We start from the raw sequence: 18,392 nt of genomic DNA on the forward strand, positions 1-18,392 counted from the left end.
TAAAACATCCCCACCAAGGAAGTATGCAAAATCACAGTCAAGCAACTGTAAATTCTCAGCACACACATATTTGCAGTTTCCTGATTTTGTGCAAATTTGAGGGATCAAAATATATGCTAGCTACTGTGTACAGTACTGCACTGGAAGCAGTTATGAGAAGGGACAGGGGGGAAATGAAAGCATTGGACAAGTACTGGGCACAGAAAGGGCAGCAGCAGAAAGTGATGACCGATCCACCCACACTGAAGCAAATAATCTGTGAATCCATGTGGAATATTCTAGAGCCCAATTTCCCCCATCTTATTATACTATCCCATTACTGGGTAAACTCAAATATACAGGGGGAAAACATTAAGATTCGTGTTGTTTGAGGGTAAAATAATATGGACCACACATGTTAAATGGGAATACAAACAACTGCAAATATACAACTCTGTGTGTGCAAACCACAATTCTAATTACTTTGGAGCTGTTAGATCAAGGATTGAGGTTGAATCCTGACAAGACAGAAGTACTGTTCTTGGGGGACAGGGGGCAGGCTGGTGTGGAGGACTCCCTGGTCCTGAATGGAGTAATTGTGCCCCTGAAGGACCAGGTACGCAGCCAGGGAGTCATTTTGGACTCACAGCTGTCCATGGAGGCACAGGTTAATTCTGTGTCCAGGGCAGCTGTCTACCAGCTCCATCTGGTACGCAGGCTGAGACCCTACCTGCCCGCAGACTGTCTTGCCAGAGTGGTGCATGCTCTAGTTATCTCCCGCTTGGACTACTGCCATGCACTCTATGTGGGGCTACCTTTGAAGGTGACTCGGAAACTGCAATTAATCCAGAATGCAGCAGCTAGACTGGTGACTGGGAGTGGCCAGAGACTATATAACACCGGTCCTGAGAGATCTGCATTGGCTCCCATTATGTTTCCGAGCACAATTCAAAGTGTTGGTTCTGATCTTTAAAGTCCTAAACAGCCTCGGTCCTGTATACCTGAAGAAGCGTCTCCACCCCCATCGTCCAGCCCAGACACCAAGGTCCAATGCCGAGGGCAGTCTGGCAGTTTCCTTGATGTGGGAAGTGAGGTTACAGGGAACCAGGCAGAGGGCCTTCTCGGTAGTGGCGCCTGCCCTGTGAAACGCCCTCCCAGCAGATGTCAAGGCAATAAGCAACTATTTTAAAAGACAACTGAAGGCAGCCCTGTTTAGGGAAGTTTTTAATGTTTGATGCTGTATTGTGTTTTTGATATTTGGTTGGAGGCCGCCCAGTGGCTGGGGAAGCCCAGCCAGATGGGTGGGGTATAAATAATAAATTATTATTATTATTACTATCCTTTTAAAAACCAGGATAACTAGAGTATAAAACTCTAGAGTATCAAGTCTGTGGTAAACATCTCAGTGATTGGGATGATGTGCCAACCAATAATGTCAATCTACTAACACTGTTAGTCCTTTACTTTTATCCTATACATTCTTTATTCATTAAAGAAGTACTGAATGGAAAATAATTTCATTTTACTTCAAGTTTTAGCCTACAAGGCCACAAATGTAGTGATCTGCCAAGAACAAGAAAACCAGGGCGGCAGCAGTCCCCAATAACCTTTCAGAAACTGGTATTTCTTGCCTGTATTTTCAACTTTATTTTTAAATAAAAATTGCCTACAAAGAAAGGAAATAGCAATGGTTTTTAAACTCATCAGGATTTGAATCCCAACATATGCTATTGAAATTTACTTCAAATACATGAAATTTATGACAGAAAGAATGTGTGGAAATTGTGCCACTGGATAAAGTGAGACTTACTTCCAGGTAGCCCTACAAAGAATGAAGTAATATATTTGAACAAAATAGGCATCACTGCATTCATTTTGGTAAGTCGTTTATCATTTACTTTCTAAATGGTAAATAAACCAGAAGTGTGCATGCACACGAAAGTTCATACCAATAACTAACTTTGTTGGTCTCTACGGTGGTACTAGAAGGATTTTTATTTATTTATTTTACTTTGCTTCAAACTGAGTCATGAGAAGACGTAAACTTATCAAAATGATTATGTGAGAGAATATTTATTTCTATAAAGGTGACCTACAGCCCCAATCCATATATATTTTGATTTCATGACCATTTCAAGGCTTTTCTGAATCAGCTTACAACTTTCTACTTTATAGTTCCACCAGGTTCTACCAACTAGAAAAAAGGTATTCCTACAGTCAAAGAGCTATTTCAGGTTTTAAAGCAGAACATTCCAACACACCCTGAGTTCTTGAAAGGGACAGAAAGCTGACTCACATTTTTAACAGTCCAATTCTATGTACAATAAGCCCACAACTTACATGGGGGTTACATTGTGGGGATCGCACCTACAGCCCAAATCGTGTATAGTCAAACACACTGGGTTCAATGGCAGGTGGGATTGCCAAAGTATTTTTCCTGGACTCCTACCCCCTTTCCTTTCTTTCGTTTCTTTTGGACAAAGCTGAATGCACACAAGTTAAATGAGCGCAAGTTGAAGGCTTACTTTATGTCTACTCTAAAGTAAGTACAATTGTCAGCATGCTATATTACATCATAACTTTTTTGCCAAAACATAAACAAACATATGTTCATCAACCATTGCTTATCTATCTCCTCCTTTCATTTGCTCCATTGAAACACACTATGGACACAAATCATTTCCCTTCAGATGTAGCACTCAAATGCAGACGATTTCCACAGTGTAGCTGAAGTCCTCCCTGCTACACATACACATAAGCAGTTATATGGGCCATTAGGGAAGAACAGTAGACCTTTGAACACCTGCCACATCCCATTCAGCATTCTCCCTCTATTTGGTGGATGGAGAAGCAAAATGATGGGTTGGATGGAAAGATGGTAGGTGTGCGCTGGCCCTACTATTCTCACTGTCACGCTGCCTGTCTGAACACAGAGGAGAAAACAGATGTTGTCAGTCTAACAGGATTCCTCTGCATGTGAGAGTGCATTGTATCCACAGTGAACTAGATCATGTCTGAAATTTCCAATATATATTCAGGGTTAAAATGTGAATTCTAAATTGTTAAAATACACACATACACATTAGGGGGAAATACACCTATGGGGAAATAAAAAATACACATAGGGGATATCTTCCACATATTTTGCCTTCATCATTAATACTTTGTATGCCACATCCTGCTCACAGTCCTGGCCTGACATCTTGTTAGTCATGCTGCAGTGGCACAAAGGTTAGGAGCCCCTTATCCCCATTAATTTCAGGACTGACAATTTAGCCATATTTAAACACTGAGACTGTTCAGTTTGTACCAACCAGTGATAAAAGGCAAAATATAAATCTGGTTGAAAGGTTTCTCTATAAAACCAGTATGAAATGAACAGACTCAGAAATCTGAACTTAGGTAACCCATCTGAACTTAAGTAAACCAATAACTTAGTTGGCTGCCTTAAAGATGCACTGAAATAGTCTTACAGTGCAATCCTATGCATATCAATTTATGAAACTTAATCCAGGTAAGTGTACATAGACTGTAGCATTAGAGGCACCTACTGAGACAGTGCAGGATTGAAAAGAAATAACTGAAATAACTCTGTAGTTATGCAAGAGAAAGTTTAATATTGAAATAGCAACTGAAATCACAGTAAGGGCAAAGTATCATCCTTTATTCAGCTGGTAAAATCCAAAACAAAATGATCAAAATCTTTCCAGTGTTGCCAACCAAGTGCATTCCCTTCAGTCTGAATTTTTCTTTTAAACTAATATAAAAGGCCAACTGGGGCCTTACTGATATAAGCTACCTTTTAAAACATGTTGCTACAGTGTTTTCAGTCTGCAGATACTTAACAGTTGCAGTGCTAATGCAGTCCCGGTGTTCTGGATTTAGCTTTCTGCACCATTTATGTTGGCCCTATCTCTACACTAAAGCTAATTTTTTTATTGTGTCACTTCTTTCCTTTAAAAAAAAATATATGGCAGCAAGACAATAAAATAAAGTTCTATTTATTTGGCACAGAACACAGTTACCCTAGCCTAATGGACCACTAGATGATGCTGAAATCCAGCCAGTTTTCTTGCTGCTGACCAACAGTTTTCCTTTCCTATCATTCCAATATGCAGGTCAGAGGCCCATTAATAAAAATGCAGCTTTTCCTGGGCCTTACTACACACAACCAGAACCCCAGGGAACTGTGTAAATATAGTCACAGTTAAAAGGTCAAGCAAGGACATAAGAACATACCACTAAAGCAAGATCGTAAAAACCAGTAACAACATTCATTAAAAAAGAAAACAATTAAGATATGGTTTGACTCACATCCAAACCATAAACACTAGATGTATGTATGTATGTGTATATGTGTGTGTGTGCGTGCGCGCGTGTGTGCATGCGTGTGTGTGTGTACTCCCATTGTTCTAGGTGCATTTTGTGACAGGGAATTTCATTAGCACAAGCAGAATGGAAGGAAAATAGGACCTTTTTCTGCCTTCCCACTTCCAGCTACTCTCTGAAGACTGGAGAAGAGACCCTCTTAGGAATATTGGGGGGGGGGGAGAGGAAAAGATTAGACCATGTGAAAAGTGAACATAATATTTTAGCTGCAGTTCATTCATTTTCAGCTCTGTATTCTTGCTATTAAAAAAAGTGTGCTTAGACATTTCATTGTTGCGCCCATCAGTGGCGTAGCGTGGGGGGTGCCAGGGGTGCCGGCCGCACCGGCCGCAACATTTGGGGGGGCGCGTTTGGCCGGCCCTCCTCGAGGAAGCAGGAACCCCACTGTCCTCGGACCTCCTCCGAAGCCTGGCGGTGGGGCGGAGAGACCTTCTCCCGGCGTCAGCCTTCGGATGGCTGTCCTGAAGACTTGTGGTGGGAGCAGTGGCGTAGCGTGCGGGGTGCAGGGGGGCCTGCCGCACCTGGCGCAACATCTGGGGGGGCGTGGAAGAGACTGGAGTGCTAAAATCCACGGGTTAGGGGGCGCAAATTACTTGCCTTGCCCCAGGTGCTGAGAACCCACGCTACGCCACTGGCACCCATAATCTAGGTTTAAGGTGCCATTTAGCTCCTAGCTTTCATATCAGAGTTTCTGACACTGCCTAGTGCAACTTGTTAATGGTAAGTGTTTAAGGGTGAGTTGTCTCAAAATCAATTAATTGGATTTGTGCACAATTTAAAACTTTAGCCTAAAAAGGACCCAAGAATTGCCCAACAACCATGGAAATGGATGGCAATACATGGCAATACAGACCCCTTAGAAAGCAAGACAGATGGCACTAACTCCAACAAGCAAACTAACACCATAAAGCATTAGCTATTGAGTCAAGGCTATATAGAGGGATCAGGTTTGTGTTTTTTTTAAAAAAAAGCTTATTTATCTTTTAACAATTGCCACTTAGAATCCATACAGTCACTGTTCCAAATGAGACAGAATCTGTTCACAGCTTAGCACAACCTTAAAAGGGTTATCCTATCAAAATGTACTCTATGAGCCTCATCTTCCAATTCAGATCCTGTTTACCAAGAGCTAATAATCTGACAAAGAAACCAAGCCAATTCCTGACATTCCACAGAACCAGGCCAGAAATGAAATGTACAGATGGATAAAAAAGAAAAAGACTTATCACATTGCTGGAGAGGTTCATTGCATTTTTGAGCAACATACATCTGCCAGAAGTACCACAAAGCACTGTGGATTAATAAAAATATGGCAAAAACAGTAAGGAAAGAAAGCAGATGAAATAAATGATTTGTTCTTTCAACTTAGGATGTGAAGCATCCTAAACAACAAGCTTTTGTGCATGACATTATAAAATATGCCCCAAAAAGTATTTTATCTAAATGTTCTCTTCCTAGGGAGAATCACTAGCATACTTTACAATGGGTATCTTAAGCACCACATGCAAAGGAGACTACAGGTTATTGCACCATTATCTCATAGCAATCACAAGCCAATACACCAAATGATATATCTCAGTTCCTTTACAGCAGAGCTCAAAACCCTTACCACAATAAACAAATCTGAACGCCACTACACCCTAACATTTTAATAAGTGTTGCACTTAGCTTGTTCATTAAAGGTTGTTTTGTTTTTGTTTTTAGCATAGCTATTCAGAAAGTAATGTTGTGGAAATCCAATATCCAAACTGGGAGGGGAGAGATTTTAAACCACAGTGCTAACCACCCTCTGCCCCCCCTGCAAGATTAGGTATGAAGCTATCAACCTACTGAAATGAATGCTCAAGTCAAACTTAGCAGCAGAGAAGGGTGAAAGACTAAATTAAGCATCCATCTTAATACTAGCACCCATCTAAGGGGTTACAATGCTGGTGGAGATAGGGGGAGGGGAGACTAGTGATAGCGTTGTGAATGAATGAGAGAAGCTTTTCTTCCCGTAAGTAGAAAAGGGATTAGAGATATCTGAAAACAGCAGATTAGCTGATGTATCTCTCTGTGTAGACAAGAGAAGGAATCTAAAGTAACTCAGTTGTTTGGAGGAGAAGGAGGGGGGGCGTTTGGGGAAAACATACACACTTTTCTAAGAGCCAGAGAATGCCATTCAATTGTAACTACGTTGGCCAGGCAGGCGGGCTGGGGGTGTGTGTGTGTGTGTGTGTGTGTGTGTGTGTGATGATACCCACCCGTCACCCTTACAATCACTTAACATCACAGCTCTGTTGACACAGGTAGCTATGACATTTTTTAAAATAAAGGAACACGGAGTGAACTCGCCGACCGCGATTGTGCCAACAGAGACATTATATTCGATGCATTATATCTAATTTATGGGGCATTGGGAACTGAGAAGAGCTCCCTATATGTGTAGGCCGAGTTGGCGTGGGGAAACGCAGGGGAAGAGAGGGGTTGTTTATGGCTGGGCTCTCCTCTCGACGAGACAGATAAATTATCCCCAAATGAGATACATCGCGAGAGAGAGAGAGAGAGAGAGAGAGAGAGAGAGAATGGAGTGGGGAATACTGTACTGCAAGACCAGCAAGAGGAGACTGAGGTGAGTTTCGGGGGGAAGCTGCCTGAGCCACGGCTCGGGGGTAGAGAAATACCTGGGGGCTCCTGTCGGCCGGGTTTTTCATGACCGCCTGGCGGAAGTTGTTATCCACGTAGGACGCCATCTCGCCCCTTCTCTGCTCCGGGCCGAACGAGGCGCCCCGGGCCCTCCGCTCGTCTCCTGCCGCTCACCAGCGCCTATTCCTGGCCCCGAGGCGAGGCGGGCTTCTCAGAGCCCCCAGCGGCGGGCGCCGAGAGGGAGTTGGGGAAGAGAGGCGGCTCCCGCTGGCCGCCCGTCACTCACTCCGGCCGCCGCTCTTTCCTCCTCGGCGGCGGCGGCGACCAGCCCCTCGGCCTCAGCAGCGCCGCCGCCCGGTCGGGGCCTGTTGCCGGCAGCGGCAGCAGCGACTCCCAGTTCCGCCTCTGCCGGGCTGCCCGGCACTGTCTTCGGCGTCCTCGCCGCCGCCGCGGTCGTCGTCTTCGCCCTGCTTCTCCCGCCTTAGCCGCCGCCGCATCCCCTCAGGCGGCGGGGCGGGAAAGGGGCCGCCGCGTCCTGGCCGCGCTCGGGCTCCGTCTCCGGCCTGGGGAGGGAGGGAGGGAAGGGGCGGCGGAGCTGTGCCTGAGGGGAAGCAGGAGGAGGAGTGTTGTGGTCGGGCAGGCCGAGGCTCACGGCGGGAGCGGCCTCCAGCGCTCGCTCGCGCTTTGTGCTGCTGCAACCATGGTGAGGAGACGGAAAGAGGGAGCAGCGCCCGGCCACACCGGCAGCGGCGGCGGTGGCGAAGACGAGGAGGAGGAGGAGCCGCACCGCCTCAGGTTCCCGCCCCTCGAGCCCTGCTGGTCTCCTCAGCCGCAATGCAAAGCGGCGCCGCTCTCCTCGCAGCGGGGTTCAGGCCGCGCTGCCACAAAAGACTCCGGAATGCCTCGCTCCCTCCGAGAGCCGCGCTGCTTCTTATCCCTCTTCCTCGCCTTGTTGTGGTGTTTTGTTTTCTTCGCGCGCTGCCTGGTAGTAACCCGCTATGGGCAGCCTTGCAGGCACGAACTTCGCGGGAGGAGGGGGGGAAACGCAAAAGCTCTCGCTTGGGGAAGTTTTCGGCAATAAGAAGCCGTTTTCCAGCTTCATTCCGCGGACTGGCAATGCCCCGCTTCACCCGCCACTAGCACGCGCTGGAAGAGGGCGAGCCCTTGCGAATGGGTTTCTGAAGAGGTTCTCTAGTTTCTGGCATCAGCGCGAGCCACGTGAGAGCCGCTTTGCAGCCTGCGATAACCCCATTCCGTTGAGATATGTTGCAAAGGTGTTGAGAGTGGTCTACTGGTCGGAGAGAAGGGTGTGTGTGTCAGTGTCAGAATGCCAACAATAATGAAGCAGGAGGAAACCTGCGGGATGAGGGCCACCCACATGGTTCCTGGATCGACGAATGTTTCGCCACCCTGCATTAACGTTCAGGGGCAGCATCCTCCCACCTCTTTTAGCTGCACAACAACACTGGGAAGCAAGACTGAGAGAGAGGGATTGGCACAAGGCCGTCCTCTGACATTTACCCAGTGATGGGTTCTGAACCTAGGACCTAATCCAGCAGTCTAAAATCCTATACTGGCTCTCTCAAGTGTTCACACAGTGGTAGAGAAAAAACACCAGCAGTGAGGCTTGCAAATGGGACTTGTTGTGCCTCTTGCAAGATTTGCCACATGCCTCTCTAAATTCGCGTGAAGAATTTCTGCACCAGCACTGGATACTTTGAGGCAAGGGTCACCTCTATGGTGCCCTCTGAGTGCACATGCCTTTCCTGGTTCATCCAGGGTCCCATCCCACAAGAAAGAAATGAGCTACTGTAGCCGGTTAAAGAGTTGTGCTCTTGGTTATGGTGTGTTCTGTGACCATGGCAGTTTCTCCAGTTTGCGCAAAGAGGTTGGCAAACTGTGGGAAATCGGCTGCTGGCTTGAACATTGGCTATGTCTTTAGTTGAACTGGTCGAACTGGATCTTACAGGCAGGTAATGGGGAGTTCCCATGTGAAAACAGTCTCAGGAATATATGATATGTTTACAAACAATGAGCTGGAAAGGACCTTGGAGGTCCAACTCTGTGTCTAACTCTTTGCTCAATGCAAGGTCTGCCATGCAAGATGCAATTATAACATCCCTGGCCGATGGTCATCCAGTCTCTACTTAAATACCAACAGCAAGAGAGAGCCCACTATCTCTTGACAGTGGAATAGCACACTTGCCATTGGGAAGCTTCCCCTGCTGCCCTGAAATTTCCACTGTTACGTCTCAAGATGCCCAATAGTGCAAGAGAGAGCAAAGTCTGCTCCATGTTCTGCATCATAGTGCTTCAGATATTTGAAGACCACTGTGTCCTTAATCTTCTCCAGGATAAACATACTCAGCTCTTACAACTTTGTCACAGGACTTTGTTTTTAGACCCATGCTGATCACTTTCGTCTGTACACTTAGCCTTCTTAAAACATGACCAGAACTGAGCACATGACTTCAGATGTGGTATGACCAGCGCACGATAGAGAAGAAATACTACTTCCCATGATTGGGACACTGCTTTTGATTGTGCAGTCTTTATTTCTTTTTTTAACTAGAGAGAGAGAGAAAAAGAGAAGAAAAATACCTGTCACGCTACTAGCTCATGTCCAACTTGTGATCCACTAAGACACCTAGATCCTTTTCACATGGATAGACTATCTAAAATAAAATATAGGAGATCATTCTTCCTGTATGACGTCTTCATGCATGATTTTGCTCATGCCTCCCTAATTCTATAGTAATCCATGACATCAAGAGTCCAAATGACCACCCCCTCCTGAGCTAACCATTGTTCTTCAGACACTGAGATGAAGCCTATCCTTGGCTGCTTTTGTATAGTTTATACCAGCAGAAACCTAGCTTATAGCTTATTAGCATTTACCTCCTGAAACTTAGTTCTGCAAATCCCTTTATTATGCCTCAACATCTGTACAAGTTCATAAATGTGCAGATAAGGCATATGCTCTCTTTTGTTTTGGCAAAACTATTTTGGCTGCCCTACATCAATTGCAGCACCTCAACCAGCAAAGCTAGAATGCATTACTGTGCCCTTCCCTAACTTTCAAAGGAAGTTTTCTTTGTGGCATCTATGACTGGTGCTCTTTGAAAGCAACCCCAAAGCCTTGTTGGATAAACAGATTGATTTAAAAAAAAGAAATCATCCAAACGGTGTGCTGATAAAATTCTAGGTAAAACTTGGCTAGAATCCATGAAAACAAATAGTCACAAAACCATAATTAAATCAATAAAAATTTAAAACAAATAGCACTTACCTTTATAGCGTGCTTTAGAGGTGTTCAGAGTGCTTCACATTCATTATCCTGTAAATCCTTACAAAAGCTTTGTAAGATAGGTTTATAAAGTTTATTACCTTTATATTGCATATGCAGGAGAAGGAAGTGCTAAGCCTAAGAAAGAGTGACTTGTTTCAAGTGAGTGCATGGTAGAGGCAAAATTCCAAGTAAGTATTTCCTAGTTTGTCAATCATCTCTTAGTTGGCTATCCTATATTAACTATAATCATGCTACTAATGCAGTTTTCTGAGTTGTTGTTGGCATCTGTATGCCTCGAAAGACAATGGAAGAGTGTGCCATAGGGGGTAAAGTCAAATCATTGGAGAGTTACAGTGCCTGCTGTGGCTGTAGAGACCAATATGGGAGAGACATGCTTTATTGCAGCTGGGGTAGATAAAGGCGTCTGGTTTTGCTGATTCAGATGCACCATGGTTATTTAGGCTTAAGACTAAGAGCAGTAAAAGATAACAATATATTGCATGTGAGGAGATACAACAAAACCAATAATAAAACAACAGGCTCTGTGCACTAGATATGGGACCCAAAATTTGCAGGGCAAATAGTATGTTAGGCCCATATTTTGAGGGAGGGCGGGAAGGAGAGAGTATGTCATTCTCTTGGCATAGCTACTTTACTCACTTCCCCCCAAGTTCGCCCACAGATGACAAATGTCCTTGCAGAAGAGCAAAAGCAAATTTATAATACAATTTAACACCTCATTTTGTATTATGTAATGGATTTTGCTTGTATTAAATTGCTTAAACACTTACATTTGTGCTTGCCATAGCACTGCACATTACCATAGATGCTTAAATAGTAATTACATTTGTTGCAGCAACACTTCTAAGCAAGGTGCAAGTCTGTTAACTGCACTTGCTTCCCATAAACAATTTGTACTTTTTATGCCCTGGCCTGTTACAGAAACAGTCTGTAATGTTAAGGAAGCGCATAACAATCACTTGATGATAGTCTAGCACCAGTGCAAGTTAATATGTAATAATAAGTAAAATATATGTAGAAAATATGGTTTTGAAAAGATGGTCCTTAATTGGCCGGCTCAGTTTCTCCATATGAAATCTTTATCCCATTGCATACATAGAAAAATAAAGTTTAGTATGATATCCAAGTCCAAAGTTTACAAAACCTCTGGCTTCCAAGGCCACTGCAAAAAAAATTTCTGTGCATGAGGGACAAGGTGGCGAGGGTTTGCTGTAAGAGATCACAGCTACCTAACCCACCAGTGCTGCCAAGTGCAAGCTAGGAGTGAGTGGGTAGGGGAAACACAGCACAGGTGTGGAAAGCAGATGGTCTCAAGTAAATCCAAGCTCTGTTATCCGAGGCTCACCCCAGGCCTTTGCCTCAGAATCACCTTCTAATATGGCCATCCCTCTCCTCCATACAGCCTCTCCACTATATTATATATTTAATGCCTCTTCTACTTCTTTCTTCTGTTAACGTATGTCTGGTCTGAACTGAACTGAGAGTCACAGGTTTCAAGCTCCGACTTTAGGGCTTTAAAAGTAAGCACCAGCACTTTTAACTAGGCTTGGAAGTGAACGAGGAATCAGCCAAGCTCTTTTAAAACTGGCAAGCTGTGATCCGAAGGAACTTTACCAGTTAAAAATACAGGGAGCAATATTCTTAACTGGAGCTTCTGAGCCATCTTCAAAGGCAGCCCCACATAAAGTACATCATAATCTAACCAAGAGGTTATTGGGGTGTAGATTACTATGGATAGAGTAAAGTATACCTTCATTTTATTCATTGAGGGGTTTTCTTTTCTTGTTCACTTCTTCCTGTTGCTTTCCTGACTTCGACATATTTAATGCATGAGCAGCTGAAATGTTTTTCTGAGTAACATTGTGGAGCAACAAGATGAGCAAGAGAGGCAGTAAATACTCTAGAAGGGCCTTGGCCATGGAGAAGAGCAGACCTGGGGCCAGTGGTCAGACAAGACAGGCACTGGTGCACAGTCCCAGGGGCTCAGAAGGGCCCCTCACTAGTCTGGCTTGGCAGTTCCACCACTTCCTCCTCACCAGCCCCCTAGTGACTGGGTTTCACTCGTTTTTTCTTTTTCTTCAGCAGTCTTATGAAAGATGTCCTGAGAAGAAGAAGGGAAACAAAGGCCAGAAGCATCTTGGCAGGCGGGCTGAAGAGAGAATGGGAGAGATGCCTTGGGCTCCAGGGCTGTACTCCTGTGGGGAACAAGACCCTATTGAGATGACCATGCTACTTTTGTAACAGTATAAAGGCTGGGTGCACCCTCTGTTTTCATTATGTTTCCAGTTCCTTGCAATAAAACTATGCATTTGCAACACAAAGGAGCTCTAGAGTAGAAGCAGTTGTTTATTTTATTTTTATTGTTTATTAGTCACGTCTTCAGAAAAAAACTCAAAGTGACTTACAAAAAAACTTTTAAAAACAAGTGTAAACAAGTTAAAGAGTGCAGCAGCAACAACAGCTGTTCAAGCTACTCTATCACTACCTAGGATTTGCATTCTTTAGGGTCAGAGTTGCATTCTGGTTTGTTTTTAGGTTTTTCTTTTCTTTCTTTTCAGGCTGAGCTTTGAGCAATATTCACCTGATGATCTGTTGCCTCTCAATTTTTCTCAATTATTCCATAGTTTTCTTATTTCCCACCAACAGGCTAAAACAGATATAAGCATTCCCTTATTGATATTCATTACATTAAAAAAAATCTGTTTCCACCTCCAAAAGCAATTCACAACAAAACTAGATAACAGCATGATAATAAAGTATAAAATGCAGTACTGGAGAGAAGTGTAGAGCTAGCTTAGTCTTCATTCAGATATAATACCAACCGGAAGCTGAACAATACTTAAGTACGTATAAAACACCAGGTTTGTTTTATGTGGAATCTCTAGTAAATTTTCATTCCTCATTTTCATAGTCCACGCTGGAGTCAGTAACAGGCTGTTAGTTCCACAGCTAATTTTTCAGCTGAAGAATCACAGAACATTTATAGTTTCACATCAAGATTGCACAAGATGAATGAGGATATGGCAACTGACATGTGGCACCAGTTATTTAAAGAAGTCAACTGAATCATAATTAGGTCAAAGTGGGTAGGACAGCCTTCCCCAACCTGGTACCTTCCAGCTATTTTGGACTCCAACTCCTATTAGCTGGGCTTTAATGCAGCTGGGTTTTAATCCTTCTGCAAAAGGGTGCCACCCCCTGTAACCATATATGCTTGAAAAGAATGTGATTCCTTCTGCATAAGGCCACATACAAAGCACTTGCAGCAATATATTTATTAGAAATTCATGTGACCTAACTAAGTTAAAGTTACCAGATTTTTTTCAATGAATTCAGGGACACCTTTCAACTTCAATGGATTCTGTATGGGGACTGATTTGTAAATCCGGGGACTGTCTCCGGGAAATGGGGACGTCTGGTAACATTAAACTAAGTGCTCTGGCAAAAGATAACTCTAGTTTAAGAATTGTATCTATGTACAGTGGTACCTTGGGTTACATACGCTTCAGGTTACAGACTCCGCTAACCCAGAAATAGTACCTCAGTTTAAGAACTTTGCTTCAGGATAAGAACAGAAATTGAGCAGTGGCAGCACGGCAGCAGTGGGAGGCCCCATTAGCTAAAGTGGTGCTTCAGGTTAAGAACAGTTACAGGTTAAGAACGGACCTCCGGAACGAATTAAGTATGTAACCAGAGGTACCACTGTATTTCATTTCTAAACCATCTATCAGTACAGACCCTTGAATCAATTTCAGTTGTGATTTTATCATTGTATAACCACATTTCCCCAAAGAACTATAGCCTGATATTTTTATTCTAACATACAGTACATAGGGGAATGCTGGCCTGTTGTTGTTACATAATAGAGATACACAGAACAGAAAGGTGCAGTTTAGGTGGAAGTCCTTTTTAAAATCTTTTATGTACAATGGATTGTGTGTCCTTTTTCCCTTTTCCTTTCATTCAGCATTTCACAATGGAGAGCCAGACAGTTATTAAACTTCAAGAGAAAAAAACAATGGCTATTGAAATGAAATTTTACAAATGCTGAACTTCATTAAACATAAAGGCATTTATTTTCTCAAAAGAGTGATGATTAACATTTAATCATTTCCATTACTTACTGTTAATTACCAGTAGCTGAATCTGTGCCCTTCATATGCTCATGAAAGGAGTAAGAATGATGGAAACCAAACTGGACAGAAGAAAAATACTACAGAAAGTCCAGATACTATTGAAGTTAATGGAAAAGTCACCAAAGGTACTGATGAATGTGGAGTTAAACATTTTCAAACCAGCAGCCCATAACTCCTACTATAGAGGCTTAGAACTTTTAGTTTTCGTTGTTTTAAAAATATGAGACATGAAGTTTCTTGGCCATTTTTCCAACTCAGAAAATCTGTCTGCAAACTTTTCCTGAATAATTGGCAGAGTCCTCACATGGGTACAGGGTCACTTCTCTCCCCATCTGTTACTCCAACCCCCAGCCCAACTTGCTCACATACACATATACAGGAAAAAAGGGACAGAGCTACACACTTTTCCATGAGGTCTGGGTAAAAGCTGGATCCAGAATTAACATGAATCCTCTTGAATTTCCATGATTTTTACATAGGGTTCCCCCAATCCACCGTCAAATTAAAACTTACATTTGTAGCTCTAGAGGTTCAGCACTTGCCAGGGAAGCAGTGTCACAAAAATGTTGATCCAAAATACTTTTCTTTTTTGTTGGATGCCAGCAAAACCACCAGTATTTCGCAGAACACACCTGTGGACACAAAGGTGCCATATGATTTAATTGTGGTTTGAGGGGTGTCATTGTAAAAAAAGAATGACAACCCATAACAATCCAGTCCAATGATTCATTTTATGTGCCATAGTGGTACCACAAATGCCAGATCCATTATTTTTATGGTTCAGAGTATGGAGATAGATGTGATCCATTATTTAACGGTGCTTTGGGAGCTCCTGCATTAAAACTATGCAAATTCAAAAGCTTTCAGTTACATGTGGGGGGGAGTCTTATTTCTCTGACTTTCCTCTGTGCCCACTCTTTCCGCTGCTTTCTTTACCCCAAGGCTTCCCCCCCCCCAAAAAAATCACTCTTCATTGCCTCCCACATTACATTTATCAGGCAGTGTGCAGTCCCATTTTAAAAACATTTTATGGGCCATTAGGCAAACTTCAAAGTGAAGTGCTAGCAAGACTCCAGCTGACTACCATCTTTATTTCCAAAATAATGCCTTTGGGCCTACACTGGGGCCAGTGGCATTCTGGAGAAATGAATAGGCCAAACAGCTAGAGCCTCACCAGGACTTTGCTTTGAAGCAAGCCTAGCTGCCTGGAATTTTTAAAAATTAAAATCTTGGGTCAAAGGCCTTGTGGGCACATATAGAGATCTTTATGCCTCCCATTAAGGAAGGCAGGTATAGAAGCAAATCATCAGAATATAACTTCCCACTTTATTAAATGAAGGCCCTATTTTTCTCGTTTCTTCAGTAGTGCTTTTAGAATCAATTCCACTGATCTGGTTGGTGCAAGACACCTGTATACTGTACTTTGAGGAAGTGCTCCCTTCCTCAGAACCTGACCTAGAGAGCACCTGTGACACCCATCTAACCCACAATATCTTCCTCAGAGTGAGGCCAGAGGTGGGCAGACCAGAGAGTCTCACATTGGCCCTTAGCCACTTTTTGAAGTACCAAATGCTACAGGCACAAAAGCAGTGATGGTGGGTGGCAGTGGCATCAGCCATGGGGATGGATAAGGGCATGTGATTAATTGTCCCACCTTATCTGCCACTTAAGCCATGTAGGTCATAATATGGCCAGATCTAAGCTCAAGGTGATAAGCAGATGGAAAATGTTACATTAAGATCCACGTCTTTTTTTCTTGGATCACCCAATGAGTAGTGACCAACAGGATCTTGTATTTTCCACGTCCTTCTTGGATACAGACATACAGAACCAATTGCAACCAATCATTTTCCATGTGCATGCCTCTGTGGGTACTGGCCAACACAGTACAAGAGAACTTCTGATGGGTGTTCTCTTAGGTAAGAATGTTATGGCATCTTAAGAGATATGAATGACAGCAGCCAAAAGGGAAGGCATGTGGATGGAGTAGCTGAAAGTCAAGCCAATGCCCATGAAGCCTTTATCCAGTTGATTCACCACTTTTATGACTTCTTTGAATAAGCAAGGAAATATAAAAAAGTGAAACTATAACAGAGAGTTTTCCATATACAGTACAACAAAACAGAGGTTTTGGGTTGTGCAAAGAGTCTTTGGCTTCTTTGAGATTTTTTCAATATTTTTACTCCCCAGGAGTCATAAGGTAAAGGTAAAGGGACCCCTGACCATTAGGTCCTGTCGTGGCCGACTCTGGGGTTGCGGCGCTCATCTCACTTTATTGGCTGAGGGAGCTGGCGTACAGCTTCTGGGTCATGTGGCCAGCATGACTAAGCTGCTTCTGGCGAAACCAGAGCAGCGCACGGAAACGCCTTTTACCTTCCCGATCATTACATTCCCCTATTTATCTACTTGCACTTTGACGTGCTTTCGAACTGCTAGGTTGGCAGGAGCACGGACCGAGCAACGGGAGCTCACCCCGTCGCAGGGATTCGAACTGCCGACCTTCTGATCGGCAAGTCCTAGGCTCTGTGGTTTAACTCACAGCGCATAGGGTGCACCAATAAATTATCCTAAACTAAAAGCACAGGGGGATCTAAATTTAAGTTTTGTCATCAGGCTCAATACAGCTTGCATCTATGTTGACATAGGACTGAGCTGTAAGTCTTTACTATAGAAGAGCATTATGAGCATTTCAGTGAATACTCATAAAATCTTGCTAATCAGAACTGGTTTTCAAAGATGCTCCTTACAAATGTGCTAAAAGCCAATAATGATAATCCAGTACTATAGTTCTATGAATGAAACAGGTGCTATCTATGCTGAATATCCTATTAACAATGAACAGAGCATCTCCATGACAACGGTAGGCTATTTAAGTTTCTGCAAACTACTCCCTTCTGAAAGTTGACAATGTTCGTTGAAACAGTTTCTCTCCTGAACCATTAGGGTTGGAAAATGATGAGTACTATGCGCAGCCACATTCCAATATATAGTGCTTCAGTCCTTATAAATGTTACTATAACACACACTTCCAGAGTGTATAAGAGAGAAACAGTAGAAAAGCAATGAATATGCATGACTGTAAAAACAGAATGCATGGAAGCAAACATGCAAATCTCAACACCCCCCCCAAAAAAAAATCAGATCTGAATGACCCTTTTGCAATATACAGCCACCCTCTAGAAGTTCCCACAGAAAGCTAAGATAAAAGTCCTTTGGATTTGAAAGGATTTGAGTTCATTACTACTTTCTCCAGGTTTATTGCAGTGTCATGCTTATTAGAATATTTAGCATGTATTTATAACAAATTTCATGTATTCAAATTGCTTCATTTACATTGTGATAGCAATCCTTACAACAATCCTAGAAGGCAAGTCATATTGCTGAAACTATGAGAGCAGTGTTACTTGGTGGGTTCATGATGGATGACAGCTCTGAACTAGAAACTTTCCAGCTCACATCCTACAATTTCTTTGCAAAATAGGTAAGATCAATTGGTGAAAAGCAAATTCCTTGGAATAAAAACGATTTTTGTTTTTCCAGACATGTCAAGACAGTTAGAAGTTTGCTAAATATCATTTCAAAATCAATGGGCTGTAGTCAGTGCAAGTCCTACTCAGAGTAGGGCTATTAATTGGGTCTACTCTGAGTAAAGCTCAATTAATGACACCCCCCCCCATATTTTAAAAGCAGATAATTCATATTTAAAAGAAAATGTGCTTACAAAGTGAGCTTCAGATTGCTCTTTCTGGAAAGCTGATATACCATACTTGCTCAGATTGAATGTTTGTAGTAGGACAATGTTGAATTACAGTACACCCATTGAATATAAGAGGGGGATCCAAATTTTATTTCAACTACTTTCACAACCTATGCTTAATTTGCAAAAATGCAAACAAATGTTTGAAAACAAACATGAAGACATGGATCTTTCAAGCTGTGCACAACAATAAAGC

General features: G+C 43.0%; 1 protein-coding gene and 1 long non-coding RNA gene across 5 annotated transcripts in view; one reads left to right on the plus strand and one right to left on the minus strand.

The window, feature by feature from the left end:
• Positions 1-8,953, minus strand: part of RAPGEF2 (Rap guanine nucleotide exchange factor 2) — a 162,881-nt gene extending 153,928 nt beyond the window's left edge. For all 4 annotated transcript variants that reach the window (XM_081208648.1, XM_081208649.1, XM_081208650.1 and 1 more), the window contains exon 1: positions 7,032-8,953. In XM_081208648.1, the coding sequence (XP_081064774.1) occupies positions 7,032-7,100 (69 nt within the window). In that variant the 5' untranslated portion in view covers positions 7,101-8,953. The remainder of the gene's footprint in view (positions 1-7,031) is intronic.
• On the plus strand, positions 6,673-12,626 carry LOC308595175. Its single transcript, XR_014011857.1, has 3 exons — positions 6,673-6,979; positions 10,400-10,470; positions 12,386-12,626. It is a non-coding gene; the product is annotated as an uncharacterized lncRNA (long non-coding RNA).
• Positions 12,627-18,392: the final 5,766 nt, after the last annotated feature.

Source organism: Podarcis bocagei (genome assembly GCF_964188305.1).
Source record: "Podarcis bocagei genome assembly, chromosome: 9".
NCBI lineage: Eukaryota > Metazoa > Chordata > Lepidosauria > Squamata > Lacertidae > Podarcis > Podarcis bocagei.